Consider the following 17,768-nt stretch of genomic DNA (forward strand, 5'->3'; position numbering starts at 1 on the left):
TAATACAAAATATGTTCTCACAACCAATTATAGCCTAATAATAAACATACAATAATTTTGAGATAATTGATCTGAAAGAACCTTTTTAGCATACATTTATTTGGCAAGTTAATAACACATTTTCATGCATATTATACAAACAAATGTGATAGTAAAGAATGGAAAAACAGTCGATCATTTGGATTCATCAGAATTCAGGATATAATCAAACACATTCTCTAACATGCTGGACATACACATTGCATTTCGTTATTGTGTTATATAGGCCTAGCTATTTATAGCATAATGCAAGGATTTATTTTTGTTATTTGCGATTTAACCAATATAGATAGAATACTCAAGTGCGAATTAGATCGTCGTCAAAGCCTGAGCTAATAGTTCTGGAACAGCACTATTCCAATGTAATCCCTCTCAGCTGGTTACAGAAAATGACATCGGTTAACCTATCAATACAGTAACGGCGGTGTTGGATTTCTAGAACATACTGAAAAAGGTATGATAAAATAATACTTCTCCTTGTTAGTGTTAACAAAAATCTAACGAAAAACTCACTCACTTATCGAATAATTAATTTAAAGTTAATACTTGTTTTATGTAACTTCAAATTTACAAGGAGTGACTCATTTTCGATGTGCATTTTCATTGGCTAGTAGTATGTCTGTGTGATTCATTGAGAGAGTGCTACTCTAATATTGACTACTAAAATTAAAATGTTCTACTTAAAATGACTAGTGTCTGGGTTGCAGTAGGTATTTATGAATAATTTATATAAAGATGAAGCAGAATGCATTAGATGTTATCATGGACAAGCACACAGATTATAAACACAAAGAGTATAATGGAAATCTACAAGATTGATGAAATGCATTGAGATTCTATCATTGCGCACATCGGTATTGAAGGAGGTCTCCAAAGTGGTCTCCTTACTCCATCTTCCGCAGGGCATTGCACAAGATCCCAATTTCCCCTAAAATAAAAGCAACATGATAACATTAGGTAGTTAATCTGTAGAATATTAAGAAACATTAAATTCCAGTCGGAGTTGGGCATTCATACAGATATTGTATTTAATTAAACTATGTTTTCAATTTGTAAAAGGCAAGACAAAAATAAATCCTAGTGTGATCTTCTATAGCTCAGTTGGTAGAGCATGGTGCTTGCAATGCCAGAGTACTGGGTTTGATAAAATGTAAATGTAAAATGTATGCCTGCATGACTGTAAGCCGCTTTGGATAAAAGTGTATGCTAAATAGCATTTATTACATACAGTGTATATAAATTACAATTGGTAGAAAATCTCATTTGAATCCATTTCTAATAGTACTTGATGTTGGTATTTGCATGAGAAGTTAGTTTTATGAGGACTCTATAGAAATGTCACACACCACTGATGTTGTCAGCCAGGTTTCTCAGCTGCTGGGTGTTATCCAAGACTTCAATGCTTTGGGTGTACGCATTGTAGCGCACTGAGAAAGGCCTGGGGATGGTGTCGGCAAATTTCCTGTATAAAGAGTCATAACATAGGACTTTCAATTGAAAATGTGAACGTATATATTACGATATAAAGATCCAGAGTTCCAAGGCAAATGCAGTGAATGAATGTGACATAATAAACGTTTAATATTGTGCAGATGTTAAATATTACCTGACTCTCTCTTTGGCGTCATCAAAGCTCTCTGCAACAAAGTAAATGGGTTGGAACTCAGTGATTGGGTACTTCTGGAGGCTGGTCTTTGCAGGGTCAAATGGTTGAATCTTGGGCTTGTCTGTCAAACAGTACTGTAAAACAATTCAAAACAGTCAAATGTTATTCCAGAGTTTGACTCCAACTCTAATCCCCATTTATGGGAGATGCACCACTGTCATGAATCAATCTACAATGAGCAGAATCCAGGTTACAAGTCCTCATTTGGTGTTTTGAGGTCACGGACCACTAGCAGTGTGCAATTCCTCAATGACATTCTGTGCACCTCGGTAGAAGTAAACAGGAAGTGCAGTGTGAATGGTGTCCTGCTGTGATATGACTCAGCTAACTGCTCATCCTCTGATGACAATGTCTGATGTAACTGGTGACTTAAGATATTAATTCGGTCTCTGCCCCCTACTTCTCCAGTGAACCACTAACCCACTCCTCACCAGTTTCCCCCAGTGACACATTTAGCCTGAGCCCTGGGTGGACCACTAACAAACTGATTGACAGCTGTATCGCATTAGTGGAAACCAAGATTGGTATCAGGGCAGGCCTGACGGTTTTGACTAGTAGAAGTTACTTTTCGTAGCAGGTTAGAAGAACTTACCTGGCAGGTTTGGAGAATTAGGTTAATATTAGGGTTAGCTAAAACTGTCCCCGACATGACTCGAACATATCTAGCTACAACCAGGTCTGCCCTGAGAACAGTCTTCGTTTCCACTAATGTGATGCTGCTGACTGACAGCCCACTGGGCTACCTCATAGGGATTTGTCTATATTAGAACTGCAGGAAGGAGGCCTGTGCACGTGGGCATAAAAACAGGTCATGAAAGACACCCTCGCAAAAATAGCCACATGGCTAAATGAATTGTTCTTGTTGTGAAGATGCCCAACATGTGACCACTGTGGCTGCTTCTAGCATCTATTTCTCATTGTAAGTCGCTCTGGAAGGTGTAAATGCAATGTAAATACCTGCAGCTCTCCAAATGATGAGAGAAGGCCAGCTCCATAGGCCTTGATCTCAGAGCCCTGCTTGCAGAGGCCAAACTCCACTGTGAACCAATAGACCTGTGGACAGACAGACACAAGGGCTCGTCACATATTCAATATTGTTTTGCCTTCCTCTGGTATCAGGAGTCGGCTGTAGTTGATGTTGTGAGACGTCTGAGGTACTTACAGTAGCAAGCCTCTCAATGTACTCGTCGGGGGCACCCAGGGAAGCCAAACCGATTTCCTGTTCAGAATAGCGTCAAATAAATCATGTTATTGTCCATACAGTTGAAGTCGGAAGTTTACATACACCTTAGCCAAATACATTTTAAACTCAGTTTTTCACAATTCCTGACATTTAATCCAAGTAAAAATTCCCTGTCTTAGGTCAGTTAGGATCACCACTTTATTTTAAGAATGTGAAATGTCAGAATAATAGTGGAGAGAATGATTGATTTATTTCAGCTTTTATTTCTTTCATCACATTCCCAGTGGGTCAGAAGTTTACATACACTCAATTAGTATTTGGTAGCATTGCCTTTAAATTGTTTAACTTCTACTTCATCACAATCCCGGATCCGGGAGCACCCCCATCAGTAAAAAAGCTGACTAGCATAGCCTAGCATAGCGTCACAAGTAAATACTAGCATCTAAATATCATTAAATCACAAGTCCAAGACACCAGATGAAAGATACACATCTTGTGAATCCAGCCATCATTTCTGATTTTTAAAATGTTTTACAGGGAAGACACAATATGTATTTCTATTAGCTAACCACGATAGCAAAAGACACAACTTTTTTTTCCCACCATTTTTTTCCTGCATAGGTAGCTATCACAATTTCGACCAAATAAAGATATAGTCACTAACCAAGAAACAACTTCATCAGATGACAGTCTGATAACATATTTATTGTATAGCATATGTTTTGTTAGAAAAATGTGCATATTTCAGGTATAAATCATAGTTTTACATTGCAGCCACCATCACAACTCTCACCAAAGCAACTAGAATAACTACAGAGACCAACGTGAATTACCTAAATACTCATCATAAAACATTTATGAAAAATACACAGCGTACAGCAAATGAAAGACAAAGATCTTGTGAATCCAGCCAATATTTCAGATTTTTTAAGTGTTTTACAGCGAAAACACAATATAGCATTATATTAGCTTACTACAATAGCCAACCACACAACAGCATTGATTCAAGCCAACAATAGCGATAACGAATAAACCAGCAAAAGATATTAATTTTTTCACTAACCTTCTCAAACTTCTTCAGATGACAGTCCTATAACATCATATTACACAATACATATAGAGTTTGTTCGAAAATGTGCATATTTAGCGGCACAAATCGTGGTTATACAATGAGAATAGTAGCCAAGCTGCCAACAAAATGTCGGGAGAAATCTTGGGAGAGGCACCTAATCTAATCATTAACTAATCATAAACTTGACTAAAAAATACAGGTTGGACAGCAAATGAAAGATACATTAGTTCTTAATGCAACCGCTGTGTTAGATTTTTTAAATTAACGTTACTACGACATACAGCGTGCGTTAAAGCGAGACCGCACCGAAATTAATGGCGGAATAGGAGTTTTACATTTTTTCAACAGAACAACAAATTAACATCATAAATAGTTCTTACTTTTTGATGAGCTTTCATCAGAATCTTGGGCAAGTTGTCCTTTGTCCAAAAGAATCGTTGCTCGGTTGTAGATTGTCGCCTTCAACTTTGGAATTAGCAGTAAACATTAGCCATGTGGCGAAGACGTGCCCAACTCACTATAACGCAGCACTAAGAAAATTCAGAAAATCGCAATATACTGATATAAAATGATATAACTCGGTTTAAAATAACTACATTATGACGTTCTTAACACCTATATCGAATAAAATCAGAGCCGGATATATCTAAGGCCTATAACGAGAGCTTTCCAGAACGCCATCCTGAGGTCTGTCTTGCGTCATGGCGAATGTTGAAAAGAGTGCACCCCACGTTCCAAGACCCTTTATATGGCCTCAGATCTGCCTAGCAACTCCATTCCAATTCTCACTATTTGCTGACATCTAGGGGAAGGCGTATGCAGTGCATGTCGACCAATAGAAGACATACAAATTAATAAACTGACCCTAGAACAGCCTGCCTGATTTCAGATTTCTCACTTCCTCACAGGAAGTTTGCTCCAACTTGAGTTCTGTTTTACTCACAGATATAATTCAAACGGTTTTAGAAACTAGAGAGTGTTTTCTATCCAATAGTAATAATAATATGCATATTGTACGAGCAAGAATTGAGTACGAGGCAGTTTAATTTGGGAACGAAATTTTTACAAAGTGAAAACAGCACCCCCTATTGAGAAAAGGGTCAAATGCTTCTGGTAGCCTTCCACAAGCTTCCCACAACAAGTTGGGTGAATTTTGGCCCATTTCTACTGACAGAGCTGGTGTAACTGAGTCAGGTTTGTAGGCCTCCTTGCTCGCACACGCTTTTTCAGTTTTGCCCACAAATTCTCTATAGGATTTAGGTCAGGGCTTTGTGATGGCCACTCCAATACCTTGACTTTGTTGTCCTTAAGCCATTTTGCCACAACTTTGGAAGTATGCTTGGGGTCATTGTCCATTTGGGAGACCCATTTGCGACCAAGCTTTAACTTCCTGACTGATGTCTTGAGATGTTGCTTCACTATATCCACATAATTGTCCTGCCTCATGATGCCATCTATTTTGTGAAGTGCACCAGTCCCTCCTGCAGCAAAGCACCCCCACAACATGAAGCTGCCACCCCACGTGCTTCACGGTTGGGATGGTGTTCTTCAGGCTTGCAAGCATCCCCCTTTTTCCTCCAAACATAACGATGGTTATTATGGCCAAACAGTTCTATTTTTGTTTCATCAGACCAGAAGACATTTCTCCAAAAAGTATGATCTTTGTCCCCATGTGCAGTTGCAAACCGTAGTCTGGCTTTTTTATGGCGGTTTTGGAGCAGTGGCTTCTTCCTTGCTGAGCAGCCTTTCAGGTTATGTCGATATAGGACTCGTTTTACTGTGGATATAGATGCTTTTGTACCTGTTTCCTCCTGCATCTTCACAAGGTCCTTTGCTGTTGTTCTGGGATTGATTCGCACTTTTCGCACTAAAGTACGTTCATCTCTAGGAGACAGAACGCGTCTCCTTCCTGAGCGGTATGGCGGCTGCGTGGTCCTATGGTGTTTATACTTGCGTACTATTGTTTGTACAGATGAATGTGGTACCTTCAGGCGTTTGGAATTTGCTCTTAATGATGAACCAGACTTGTGGAAGTCTACAATTTTTTTCTGGGGTCTTGGGGCGGTATCTTTTGATGTTCCCATGATGTCAAGCAAAGAGGCACTGCGTTTGAAGGTAGGCCTTGAAATACATCCACAGGTACACCTCCAATTGACTCAAATTATGTCAATTAGCCTACCAGAAGCTTCTAAAGCCATGACATCATTTTCTGGAATTTTCCAAGCTGTTTAAAGCCACAGTCATTTTAGTGTATGTAAACTTCTAACCCCCTGGAATTGTGATCCAGTGAAATAATCTATCTGTAAACAACTGTTGTAAAAATTACTTGTGTCATGCACAAAGTAGATGTCCTAACCGACTTGCCAAAACTATAGTTTGTTTACAAGAAATTTGTGGAGTGGTTGAAGAACGAGTTTTAATGACTCCAACCTAAGTGTATGTAAACTTCCGACTTCAACTGTATCTGCTTCAGGATATTGTGCTGTAACACAGATGAAAGCGTTCTACAGGAGCAAAACCAATATTAGAGAAAAACTGACACATGCAGTACAGTTGCATGGCATTCTCCTCAATCCTCCTCAACATTATGACTAGCATGACTGTGTTTGAAGCTGATCTTTAAAGTGGTAACCTTTTTCACGCCAACAATGGATAGTTCTCTGAAGTTATGATACCAGCAGGGGTTAAAGAAAGTTAATGTCCTCTTGTGTTCTTTACCTGTGAGAATTGGGCAAAGGTGGGGTCAGCAAACAGAGGAACATGGCCCAGGAGTTCATGGCAGATATCCCTGTGGAGAGATGTAAGTCAATGACTGTAGAACATATTCAACTATGTACAACTGGTCCCAAGGTGGGATGTGACACCTATATAAAGGCACGGACACAACAGTGGCGTTTGCCGGCCGAAAGTACTTAACAGGGTGCCCGGCTGTAATTTGCAAACCGAGTACCAACCGATTCTATATGTGTGGAAATGGGCGAAAATGACGGAAATCGGACGGTCCCTAAAACATACCATGGCAATGTTATGTTTTTGATGTTTTTTTCTCCTTAAAATGATGAGGGTGACACTCACGGCTCAGGTGTGTACATGGGCTTGGATTGGTGACGGATGTACTGTGTAGAGTGGAAGACTCGGAAGGCCAGACCAGCCAGGAAATCCCGAGAGGAGAGCAGGCCAGCCACTGGGCGCAGCCGAAAACCTGTGCATGCTAAAACAGAGAGGAGAGGAGGGGAGGGTATCATGTCAGTGTATGTGGGACGCTGATAGAAGCATAGGAAGTGGGGCACTTAGCCACGATCTGTTGTCTTACACTGCAGGTAGCGTGAGATGTCCTCCAGCTGGGGGATGTTGTCCTGCCTGTAGCCGCAGTACTGCTCCAGCAGGGGGAACACACGGTTGTGCTCGCGGCAGGCGTGCGTGGGGTACAGAGTCTTCAGCTCATTGAACACTGTGCTCCATGTGGCCTTCTCCTCCGCTGTGTACTCCACCTTGGGAATGACCTGGCCACTGAAACAGAGATACACACTGTTGTTAACACACACTTGTGTATAATATGTTCTTCTGTACACAGACACACAGTCCCTATTTGGTGAGGGAGGATGGATGGGTGGGTGGGTGGGGGGGGGGGGATCAGTGAGTGGATTCACTTCATTATTCTACCAAGGTCCCACTGCTATGTAAATGTAAGCTTCCTGTGAGGGCGTTTTCATTGGGGCTGGCGCTCTTTGTAGTTCCTGGGAATAATGAAGTCTCAATTATGCGAACAAAGCTAGAGGCTTCAAATCCACCACTGCCTCCTCTGTAATTTGTCCCCTTTTGTTTGTGGTCATTTTCAATAAGAGGCAAAGCGGAGACTGAAATGAAGCTGGAGGAGAGGGACATAGATCACTTCTAGTAGGTTCTAGAAGCTCTCTTCACCTCTGCTGTTGTGTAAAAGAGAGGGACCCAAGAGAAAAAGTATTCTAGTCTGGATGGATAGTTACTGTCTGTAGTTGTAGGCAATGTCGGCAAACTCCTTCCTCCTGGTTCTGTACACTGGGTCTGTGAAGCCCTGTAGTGAAAGAAGTAATCAATGTTAGATCTTATTTATGATCACTGCCTGGCCCTGTATATAGTGTGTAAATCCTTAGCTAGGACTACTTGGACTCTTTGACAGCATCATACTCTCCCACTCTGCTGAGAGCCCTGGCTGGAAACACATATTCAAATGAGGCCTTTGTAGAATGTATGCTGCTCATGAGGAATACATTTCACTTTAAAGGCGGTGGCAAAAGGGAGCAATTATCTATAATTATAGGGGCTCAATTAAAGCAATGACATCAATTTGGGGCCCTAGAGAGTTTCCATTAGAATAGATAGCAGAGTGGGGACTGTCATCACGACTTGAGTCTTTCATAAAACACACGTGTGGGTGCACATGCATACACACATGTACATACGTATGTACACACACTCGCATAAATCAAATTCAATTGTAGTTGTCACATGCTTCGTATAACAACAGGTGTGGACTAACAGTGAAATGTTAACTTACGGGCCCTTCCCAACAATGCAGACACACATACAATACAAAGCAGACACCCAGTACACAGTGTGTAGGATGTAAACAGACAGTAATGAATGGTTGATCCTTACAGGGTGATCAGAATCCAGCTCAGATCCGTAGCTCAGAATCTGGTTGGCAAAGCGATCCAAGTCCTGGATGTCATTGGGGAACCATGGAACTGTAGGACGGGGGAATCTCCTCATTACCCAGTTCAGGTGAATGTGACAAATAGCTATATACACATGGCCAAAACAGACCAGAGTAAAACCAGTCGAAACAGTGGTGCATAACTTCTTGAGATGTAGAAAACTACAATTTAGTCATATTTACAATTGTCTGTAGTATATCTGCCTTGTGTTCAATGTCCAATTCCAAAATGTAAATTGATTAAAACAAGTGAAGCCCAAATTAATATTGATGTGGATGGCTTTGTGGGGGTTTTGCCTGCAGGGTGCGTTTGTATTGGGATAGAACACTACACAGTAACCATGTTGACAGTGAACAGAGCACCAGAGGAGGTCACCCATTGGCTCATTTATGACAGTTAGAAGTACTGGACGTCGACCATTAATCTAAATTGAGGCCGTGTGGTCCAGCCTGAGGCTAGGGGAACAATGGGACCCCACCAGACTCCTCTCAAAACAGCCTGTCTCCATCTCAGACCATAAATATCTCTAATATCCTCCAATGACACATTAACCTGTCGCCCTGTCCAGTAGATCATAGGGCTAGGCAGAGGGGGCTTGGTGGTGGCCCTGTCTGTCTGTCCGGGATGAGCGATGACCCTGTTTGGGATTCCCTCCTCTGGGTCTGTGATAGAGGCAGTCTGTTCTGTGACAGTCGGTGACACTGGGCTCCTCTGTTTGCAGCCAGGCCAGTTGGTGCCCAGTAACTAAACTAATGTCATTGTGGAAACAACTAATAAAGGAGGCTGGATGTGAGGGACAGGCCATCCGTCTCCGCGGCGACGCTCATCACATCATTAGACAGTCTGGCTGGTGGCCTGCTAAAGCGCCACCCAGAGTTCAGATCATGTGACACACACACACACACACACAGGCTTTGTCTACTTCCCCCTTCTCCCTCCTAGACACAAATATATCATCATATAATTATTGTTAAGTACACTTAAAATAATGATTTAATAGCCATGATTTTAATCAGTCATGGTTTTTAAAACTTTCAGTCATGGTTTGTAATATGTTATATGCATATCTAGACTGATTATTCATTGATAATATATGTCTATATACACACACTCATACACACCAGGATTAGGGTGAATTCCATTTAAACTCTAGTCAATTCAAAAAGTAATTCTGTATTCCAATTCCAATTTTTCCTAATTAAAAAGCGTTGCCGAGAATTGGAATTAACCCCAACCCTGATATACACACCTGTGTCCTTCTGTTTGTTGCGTGAGAGCTCGTGCACGTGGCCACTGATCTCGGTGCGCAGGCCGTCGATGACCTCGTCCAGGGATTTGGAGTAGCTGGTGTCCACGCTGATGAAGAACTCAAACTCCTGGTTGTTCAGTCGCGACGGGCGAGACTCGATGTGCATCAGGTTGATGCCCTTCTCCTGTTGAGTCAGAGACAGAGGAGAAGCCATGTAGCTTTGTAAATCCTGTGTGACAGCTGGATGGTTCAATCCTGGAATTGGATCTTGTACTTTATTTCTTTAGTTACTTTGTTTTTGTGTGTTTTTGTATATTTACTTTAAAAGCATTCTTGTATTATTGACAATAAAAGTTAGGTTACATTTTTGAAAAACTACTTTAAAATCCTGTGGTTCAACTCATGACGATCCAGCACTGGAAATACTGTATGTGGACTTAGCATACCGCTAGAGGGCGCCAAGTGCACATCCAAACAGTGGTCATTTGACAGGCTTTGTGGAGTCGACCATGCCCTTAGGACAGAACAGTACACCACTAAACAATCACCCAGATAATTAACTGTGGGCTGTATGTTATAGAACCGACTAGAGCCAGGATGTGAGCTGTGGTAGCATTGAAAGGGCTTGCACAACAACATGCAGCATTTTTATCAATGCCATCACATCTTTGAAATCATTCTGTCAACTTTTTGCATTTTCTAAAATAGCCACTTAACACCAGAGAATAATTTCCAGATTTAGTTCATTTTAGATGAGATTCGATGTGTGCATATACATATCTATGCATTTCAATATCAATTGTACTTTTTGGGACATCCTGGGAAACATGCAAATCTATATTGGTTAATTATTTAAAACATTTGGTTTGGTTTTATAGCTGTGGAGAGGGAGTAGAACAATCTCTTACTGCCATAGGCCCGGTAGAGAGGCGGGGCCAGGCGGCACACAGTCCCATTCCCCCTCACTCTTCTCTCTCTTTCTCTCTCTCCTTCTCCATCTGGATCCCATTCTCCAGACTGGGGCTCTTTGGAGACCATATGGATCTGCTGTTGTTTCAACATCCAACAGCTTTTAGTTACAAAACAACGCTCCACACCCCTCCCCCCAGGGGTTGCTGATGCTAACTGATGTTGCTGAGTACAGTGGAGTCTGGTCAGTCCTGGGGAGAGGGAGGGCTGTGTTGATGGTTTTAAGGGTAACGTGGCCTGTTTTTATAGAAAAGGAGGGTATGGATGCTGGAAAGTGATTGGACTAAAACTGGGTCTGATGGTGGGGACTTTTGGGGTTTTACAGGGAGATGGGGGTGGATATGGGGAAAGAGAGCTCATAGGTCCAGAGGAGCTGCTGATGTTTACATTTGGAGCACAGCACGTGGAAGATACTTATTGATCTCCACAAACACGCATTAAGATTTTTAGTTTTACTCCATTTTTAATCTGTAGGGGAGAGTGGGGTAAGTTGAGCTGTTATTTACATTCAGCATCACGACATCAAGGGAATATAGTATTCTTTCTAACAAAGATGTCTACATATATTTCAGGATGGTGTGTATCCCTGGAAATAATCAGAATTCATAACAGTTTTGAAAACATAGCTTGCCCCCCCCAAAGTGGTCTCTTGGCACAACTTACCCTGGGTAAATTGAGAATAGGGACAGGGTAGGTTGAAAATAGGGACAGGGTGAGTTGAGAATAGGGATAGGGTAGGTTGAGAATAGGGACAGGGTAATTTGAGAATAGGGACAGTGTAGGTTGAGAATAGGGACAGGGTGAGTTGAGAATAGGGACAGGGTGAGTTGAGAATAGGGATAGGGTAGGTTGAGAATAGGGACAGGGTAATTTGAGAATAGGGACAGTGTAGGTTGAGAATAGGGACAGGGTGAGTTGAGAATAGGGACAGGGTGAGTTGAGAATAGGGACAGGGTAGGTTGAGAATAGGGACAGGGTGAGTTGAGAATAGGGACAGGGTAGGTTGAAAATAGGGACAGGGTGAGTTGAGAATAGGGACAGGGTAGGTTGAAAATAGGGACAGAGTGAGTTGAGAATAGGGACAGGGTAGGTTGAGAATAGGGACAGGGTAATTTGAGAATAGGGACAGGGTAGCTTGAAAATAGGGACAGGGTGAGTTGAGAATAGGGACAGGGTGAGTTGAGAATAGGGACAGGGTAGGTTGAAAATAGGGACAGGGTGATTTGAGAATAGGGACAGGGTGAGTTGAAAATAGGGACAGGGTGAGTTGAGAATAGGGACAGGGTAGGTTGAGAATACGGACAGGGTCATTTGAGAATAGGGACAGGGTAGGTTGAAAATACGGACAGGGTGAGTTGAGAATAGGGACAGGGTGAGTTGAGAATAGGGACAGGGTAAGTTGAGTGACGGTGTCCTGTGACAGTGGGTGATGGGGATGGAAGGTCAAAGTTTAATTCATGGAATGGGGATGTGGTATATTGTATATTTAAATGTATGCCTACTTTCAGATATAGATCTCTCTGTACAAAATCACTGACCCTTCCATTTCTTGACCAGTTGTCTGGGACAGGGATGTTGTTTCGATGTACCAATTTCGTAGGCAAGTTCTTTTGAGGCGACTAAGCCCATGAAACTGGTCTGCGAAATTCTTGATATGTTTAGCAAGCTCAGCCTCCATGTCAATCAGATAAGACCTCGTGTGCCTCTGCTACTCTCTCATAGCCTCTCTTTCACACAGGTACCTGTTAGTTTTCTTTTTTGTCAATGTACCTCTTCAGTGTCATTCAGTCTATTTTTTTCCCATCCGTTGGTGCTGATTGAATGGACTTCTTCCCCTCTCTCACTCCCTCGGCTGCTCTCTCAAGAACCTCAAGGGGGCTAGACCCCTGATTGTTTTACATTTGTATACACGGGACATGAGGATGTCTGCTCTGTAACAAGATATTGCATTTTTATTGAGTTCATATGCATGACCCATTGCAGGCATATTATGCATAAAACTGACCAAAATGAATCATTTGTATGGAGAATGGTAACTATTGGCTCTACTTATCCTATGTCCATTTTCTCAACTTACTCCAAGGCAAACATTTTGTCTATGTTAGCCAACATAGCTACAAGGATGACATTTCAAGCTAGGTTTAGAACCTCATGTGAAGCTTATAGAGACTCCAACTGATGTATAAAACCATCTACTTTGGTTTCAATACAAGCATCTTGAAACGTATAACACACTCAACTAATTTATTTTCTGTTTTGTGGACCGAACCTACTTACCACTTTTTCCATGTGGTTTCTTCCTTCACAGACTCCATGAAATGATGACCTCTTCCTAAATATTTGGTCAGATGAATAATTATGTGTATGGTTTCTTAGAAACAAGGGGTGGCTCAACTAACCCTTTGACACAACTTACCCCGCTCTCCCCTACAAGTGAGGCACAAGACAATCCAATTCTGTTTCGACTACTAGGACATCAAACTTCGATAGCACTTCATCGTCGAAGGTTAAACAATGGATGTGCTGCCAAACAGCCCTGACTGCGTGCTACGAAGTACATAGTCACTTAAGTCAACACAAAATAAAAAAAGAATGCACCTTGATACAGGGTCAACTGTTGCTGGTGGCACAACACAACATGGTTAAATGAACGGAGTAGCCATAACTGGTGACCATTTAGGAGCCTGATGGGTGTCTTCCAGTCTGTTCTGACTATTTCAAAAACAGAAACCTCGGCCTGCGTTGTGGATCAAAGAGCGGCCTGGAAAGATTGTGTACACAGCTGCTCCCGTAGATATCTAAGATAAAAGATGGCATCACACTAACAGTTACCATAGAGCCGTAAATCTACACAGCTTAAAGAATAGGGCTTACATCCCCTCAACTCTAAATTCAGTCACCTACATTAACAACGTTGGCTACTAATACGTTGGGCAACCAGCACATTGGACAAAGATGTCAGATCAACAGCCACATTTGGGTTAATATTTGATTGAGTTGTCAACAAACTCAAAATATTTCAAATAAACCAAACCTTGAACCCTGGTTGAAAGGTCTTGGGTTAAAATGACACAACAATGTTCAACATGTATGTGTTAAGACAGCTATCCATAATGATGCAATGGTATCATTTTGATTCTGAAATAACAAGGAAACAATGTTGACAAACACTCTTTGCCCAGAGGTAGAGGGAACATACTGCACCAACCTAAAGACTAGGACTTTAATGATACATCATGTAAAAATCTTGGGGTAGTCCTCCAACTCCTTCACACCCTGCTGGAAACTCCACTAACATTTGGCTAGTTAAATGTTCATGTAAATTCTGCCCCAGGGAAATGTCCATTATTCATACTTCATGGCGGTGCAGTAGTTACCGTACAGTGCATTTACTGGTAGTATCCAATGGTGGAGCATTATTTTCCATTACCTTGGCCTCTGTCGCAGGAGCCTGCATAGAGATTTAACAAACTGGTCTATATGTATGAGAGAGCCTGTTCCAATCGGACACAGAGCTGTACACATTAAAACACAGCAGACCCTAGGTTATGATATACTCCTACTGGGGGAACCTATGCACTGTATTCAGCCAGACACAGGTCCTTCACTGAGGCAAGTACCAGGATGCAGGAGGATGGTCAGTAACCTCTAACATCTGGAGCTAACTGGAAACATGCTGTCTTATGAAGCGTGTTTGGTTGCGTACCTTGTAAATTCTTACATGGAGGAAGAGAAGGGAAAAGAGGGAAGGTCTGGCTAACTCAGTATGAAGCCATGGCTGTCTCTTTAAATTGATCCCTTGGACTGACAAATGGCAGCTAGTAAACTTCGGTCTAATCTTCTAGAGTCGCTCTGATTTTTATGGGCATGATCGTTACCTCCCTAAAGTTGCTAGTGATAAATGGTCCCGTGTAGCTCATTGGTAGAGCATGGTGCTTGCAACGTCAGGGTTGTGGGTTCGATTCCCACAGGAAACCAATATGAAAACATGTATGAAAATGTATTCCCTCGCTACTGTAAAATGCTCTGGATTAGAGTGTCTGCTAAATGAATCCAATGTAAAAAATAACTGTCCTCCTGAAGGAGTGACTAAGCAGTTTTCCTGGTCCAGAACACAGCTGTGGAGTTGATTCTCTGAAGATACTGTGAATTAGTCTTTTTCCATCTGTTTTATTCATATTTGGTACGCATGGTATGAAATGGATAAAAACACGTGATCGTTTACTTTGTTGTGCTTGTACTGTACTGCCTCATACCCATCTCTCTTTCTCACCTACAGAAACTATTTCAGCATCTAGCTTTTAAAGTTAAATAAAGGTTAAATAAAAAATAAATAATAATAAAGCTATTTCAGCTTGTACATATTTCAGCTTTTACATATTTCAGCTTTTACAGCTATTACTTCTTTCAGCTTTCACTGCTATTTCAGCTACTACTGCTTTCAGCTTTCACTGCTATTTCAGCTATTACTGCTTTCAGCTTTCACTGCTATTTCAGCTACTACTGCTTTCAGCTTTAACAGCTTTTTTTTTTAGCTTTCCAGGTTTTTGACTTCTTATTTGTCCTTGACCCATGACTCATTGGACAAACACATCAGAGCATTTCAGAATAAAGATTGAACATTACTTTGCATGTGTGTGACTACAGTACATTACTGCACATGTAAGATTGCTTGTACTGTGTACATTCATGTTCACAGTTATGTTGAGTGGTTTACCTCAAACAGTCGGAGGGCTTTGGCCAGCGCCCCAACCTCCTCCTTCAGGGAGAAGAAGCAGGACAGCACCCCCGCCTTGGCACTGGTCTCTTCCTCCAGGTACATGGAGCCTTTCCTCTGCAACAAGACAAGACTCACAGCAATTTGACTTATGACCCCCAGGGCTGGACATTAACACTGCACACATTCCAGGGGGCAACCTTCTGTAGCGTGGTGACCCTTGGCATTACCTCAACTACACGGCTATTTCTCTTCCTTTATGCCCTCTCACTCTTTCGCTCTCTGATTAGCCGAACCGCAAATACGTTGCCCACTCCCTAATGACTGAGCCTCCACAATCTGACCCACAAACCTGATTGGAACCCAGGTAGATCAAACAGTTGAACAAATATGCATTATATCATTAGGATTGTGTTAATTTAATCTATGAATGAAAGTATCACTCGCAATGAAAAATCATGTTTGGTGTTTGTGTGTGGGCTGTGGTTATAGAACCCAGGTTATTTAGCATATTCTAAAAGACTTACCTCTTAAAGCGCAAAGCTTTCACACCTTTAACCTTTCCCCTCTGACCTTTGTAGTAATGACTCCTGACACCATCTCATCCAAATCGACTATTTATCTCTACTCAGCACAAATACTTCGACGTCCACAATTCCTTTGAACTTCGCTGTTTATTGGGATTCTATCCATTTAGAATTTCTACAGTCCATTATTGTGATGAATTAACAAACACTAAACATTTTATCATTACCTCTCAAGCAAAAGCTGATGTTAAACTGTGCACCGCTTTTCTAGATCAGATTAAAAAATCTATACATATATTTATTACACGCATTCCTGCATGGATTCATAGTCACTGACCTTTTAACATTATTCACAATGACCATGAGATGTTTACAATAGTCGAGTCTGTGTTGCCATTCTGCTGACTAGAATATTCCATCCACAGTGAACAACATAGCTGCCATTCTAATAGCCGTTTCACCAAATGACACTGTGACTTTATACAATAGCACGTTTTAAAAGGGGTTTGTCCAATGCCAAATATACCTGTTCCCTTCCCTATCTCGTGACATGGAATTTACTGCACAATAACAATGATATGGCTATATTAAATAAATAGAATCTTAAAACCATCAGTTATCATCATTCTAGTATTAGAAGTCAATAAGTTTAATAAATGTATATTACTCATTCAACATTATAACATAAATTGTCATCACCATTATATTATTAGTGAAAAACAAGTTCATAAATGTATGTTATTAAACATTTAATATTATTGTTTACACTAGATTGTATGTTTAAAATGGCTTACCTCTTTGCCATTGTCAGGTGTGGGATAGTCCCCGTTAATTTTTTTGTATGCTGTGTCCATCCTCCAGTCTTGTCGTTGTGCAGGTATGAAACTACTGATGCTGAATGTGTGGGCTTTGGTCGAAACTGTTTGAGCAGCTCAAGTTCAACTTCAGCCATTCATGTTGTCCCACGTGACACCACACCCCCTTATGGTTTGTATCCCTGTCGCGCGACGAGTAGAGCCCTATGGAGCCATGAAGTTATGAAACTGCTATATTGGCACATCTGGTTCTTATTGTCTAGTGCTGGGGTAGAGGTGGCTGAGTAAATGTTCAGAATCAACGTTTCATAACCATCACTACCTGCCAAGCCTCCACCCACAGGAATTCCCTGTGATGTAACAGATGAATATGACTTAGGTATATTGATGAAGAGGATGGTCAATGCATTCCTATACTGTGACGCATGCTCATAATGAGCCATTAGACCACTATAATGACCCTAAAATAATAAAGTCGTGTAGCTGCTACTCATATAAGGCTATGTTATGACAGTAAGCGACGCAACTTGTATCGATCAAAAGTTTGTTGCAGTTTTTTAGGTATTTTGTGTTATGAATGTTTTGGGGTCGGTTTTGCTTGCTTGGCCCCTCTTATCAGCATCCAGTGATGTGATGGTGCTCCTAAAAGCCACAAGGTGGCGCCGAACAACCGGCTAAAACAGGTTGTAGCTGATGTTCAAAACAGCGCCACTTCAGCGGCCTGCCTACATGAAGTCCCTCTCTATAAAAACAAACGGAGAGTTGTAAATTACTTTTCAAAATAAAAACAATTTGACCCCGAGTGTCTTAAAGGACTAAGCCATATAGGAATAC

The 17,768-nt window shown here is 41.4% G+C and overlaps 1 protein-coding gene across 1 annotated transcript; it reads right to left on the minus strand.

Moving 5' to 3' along the window:
• Positions 1 to 78: 78 nt before the first annotated feature.
• On the minus strand, positions 79 to 17,140 carry LOC120049946 (phenylalanine-4-hydroxylase-like). The gene is made up of 13 exons (XM_038996473.1): positions 16,914 to 17,140; positions 15,593 to 15,709; positions 9,907 to 10,090; positions 8,599 to 8,687; positions 7,947 to 8,014; positions 7,274 to 7,470; positions 7,036 to 7,171; positions 6,679 to 6,748; positions 2,868 to 2,924; positions 2,663 to 2,758; positions 1,646 to 1,779; positions 1,386 to 1,501; positions 79 to 967 (listed from the first exon to the last, which is right to left on the minus strand). The coding sequence occupies exons 1-13, from the start codon at positions 16,971 to 16,973 to the stop codon at positions 924 to 926; spliced, it is 1,368 nt and encodes a 455-aa protein (XP_038852401.1). The 5' UTR covers positions 16,974 to 17,140; the 3' UTR covers positions 79 to 923.
• Between the last annotated feature and the right edge of the window lie 628 nt (positions 17,141 to 17,768).

This window comes from Salvelinus namaycush, chromosome 6 (assembly GCF_016432855.1).
Source record: "Salvelinus namaycush isolate Seneca chromosome 6, SaNama_1.0, whole genome shotgun sequence".
NCBI classification, from domain to species: domain Eukaryota; kingdom Metazoa; phylum Chordata; class Actinopteri; order Salmoniformes; family Salmonidae; genus Salvelinus; species Salvelinus namaycush.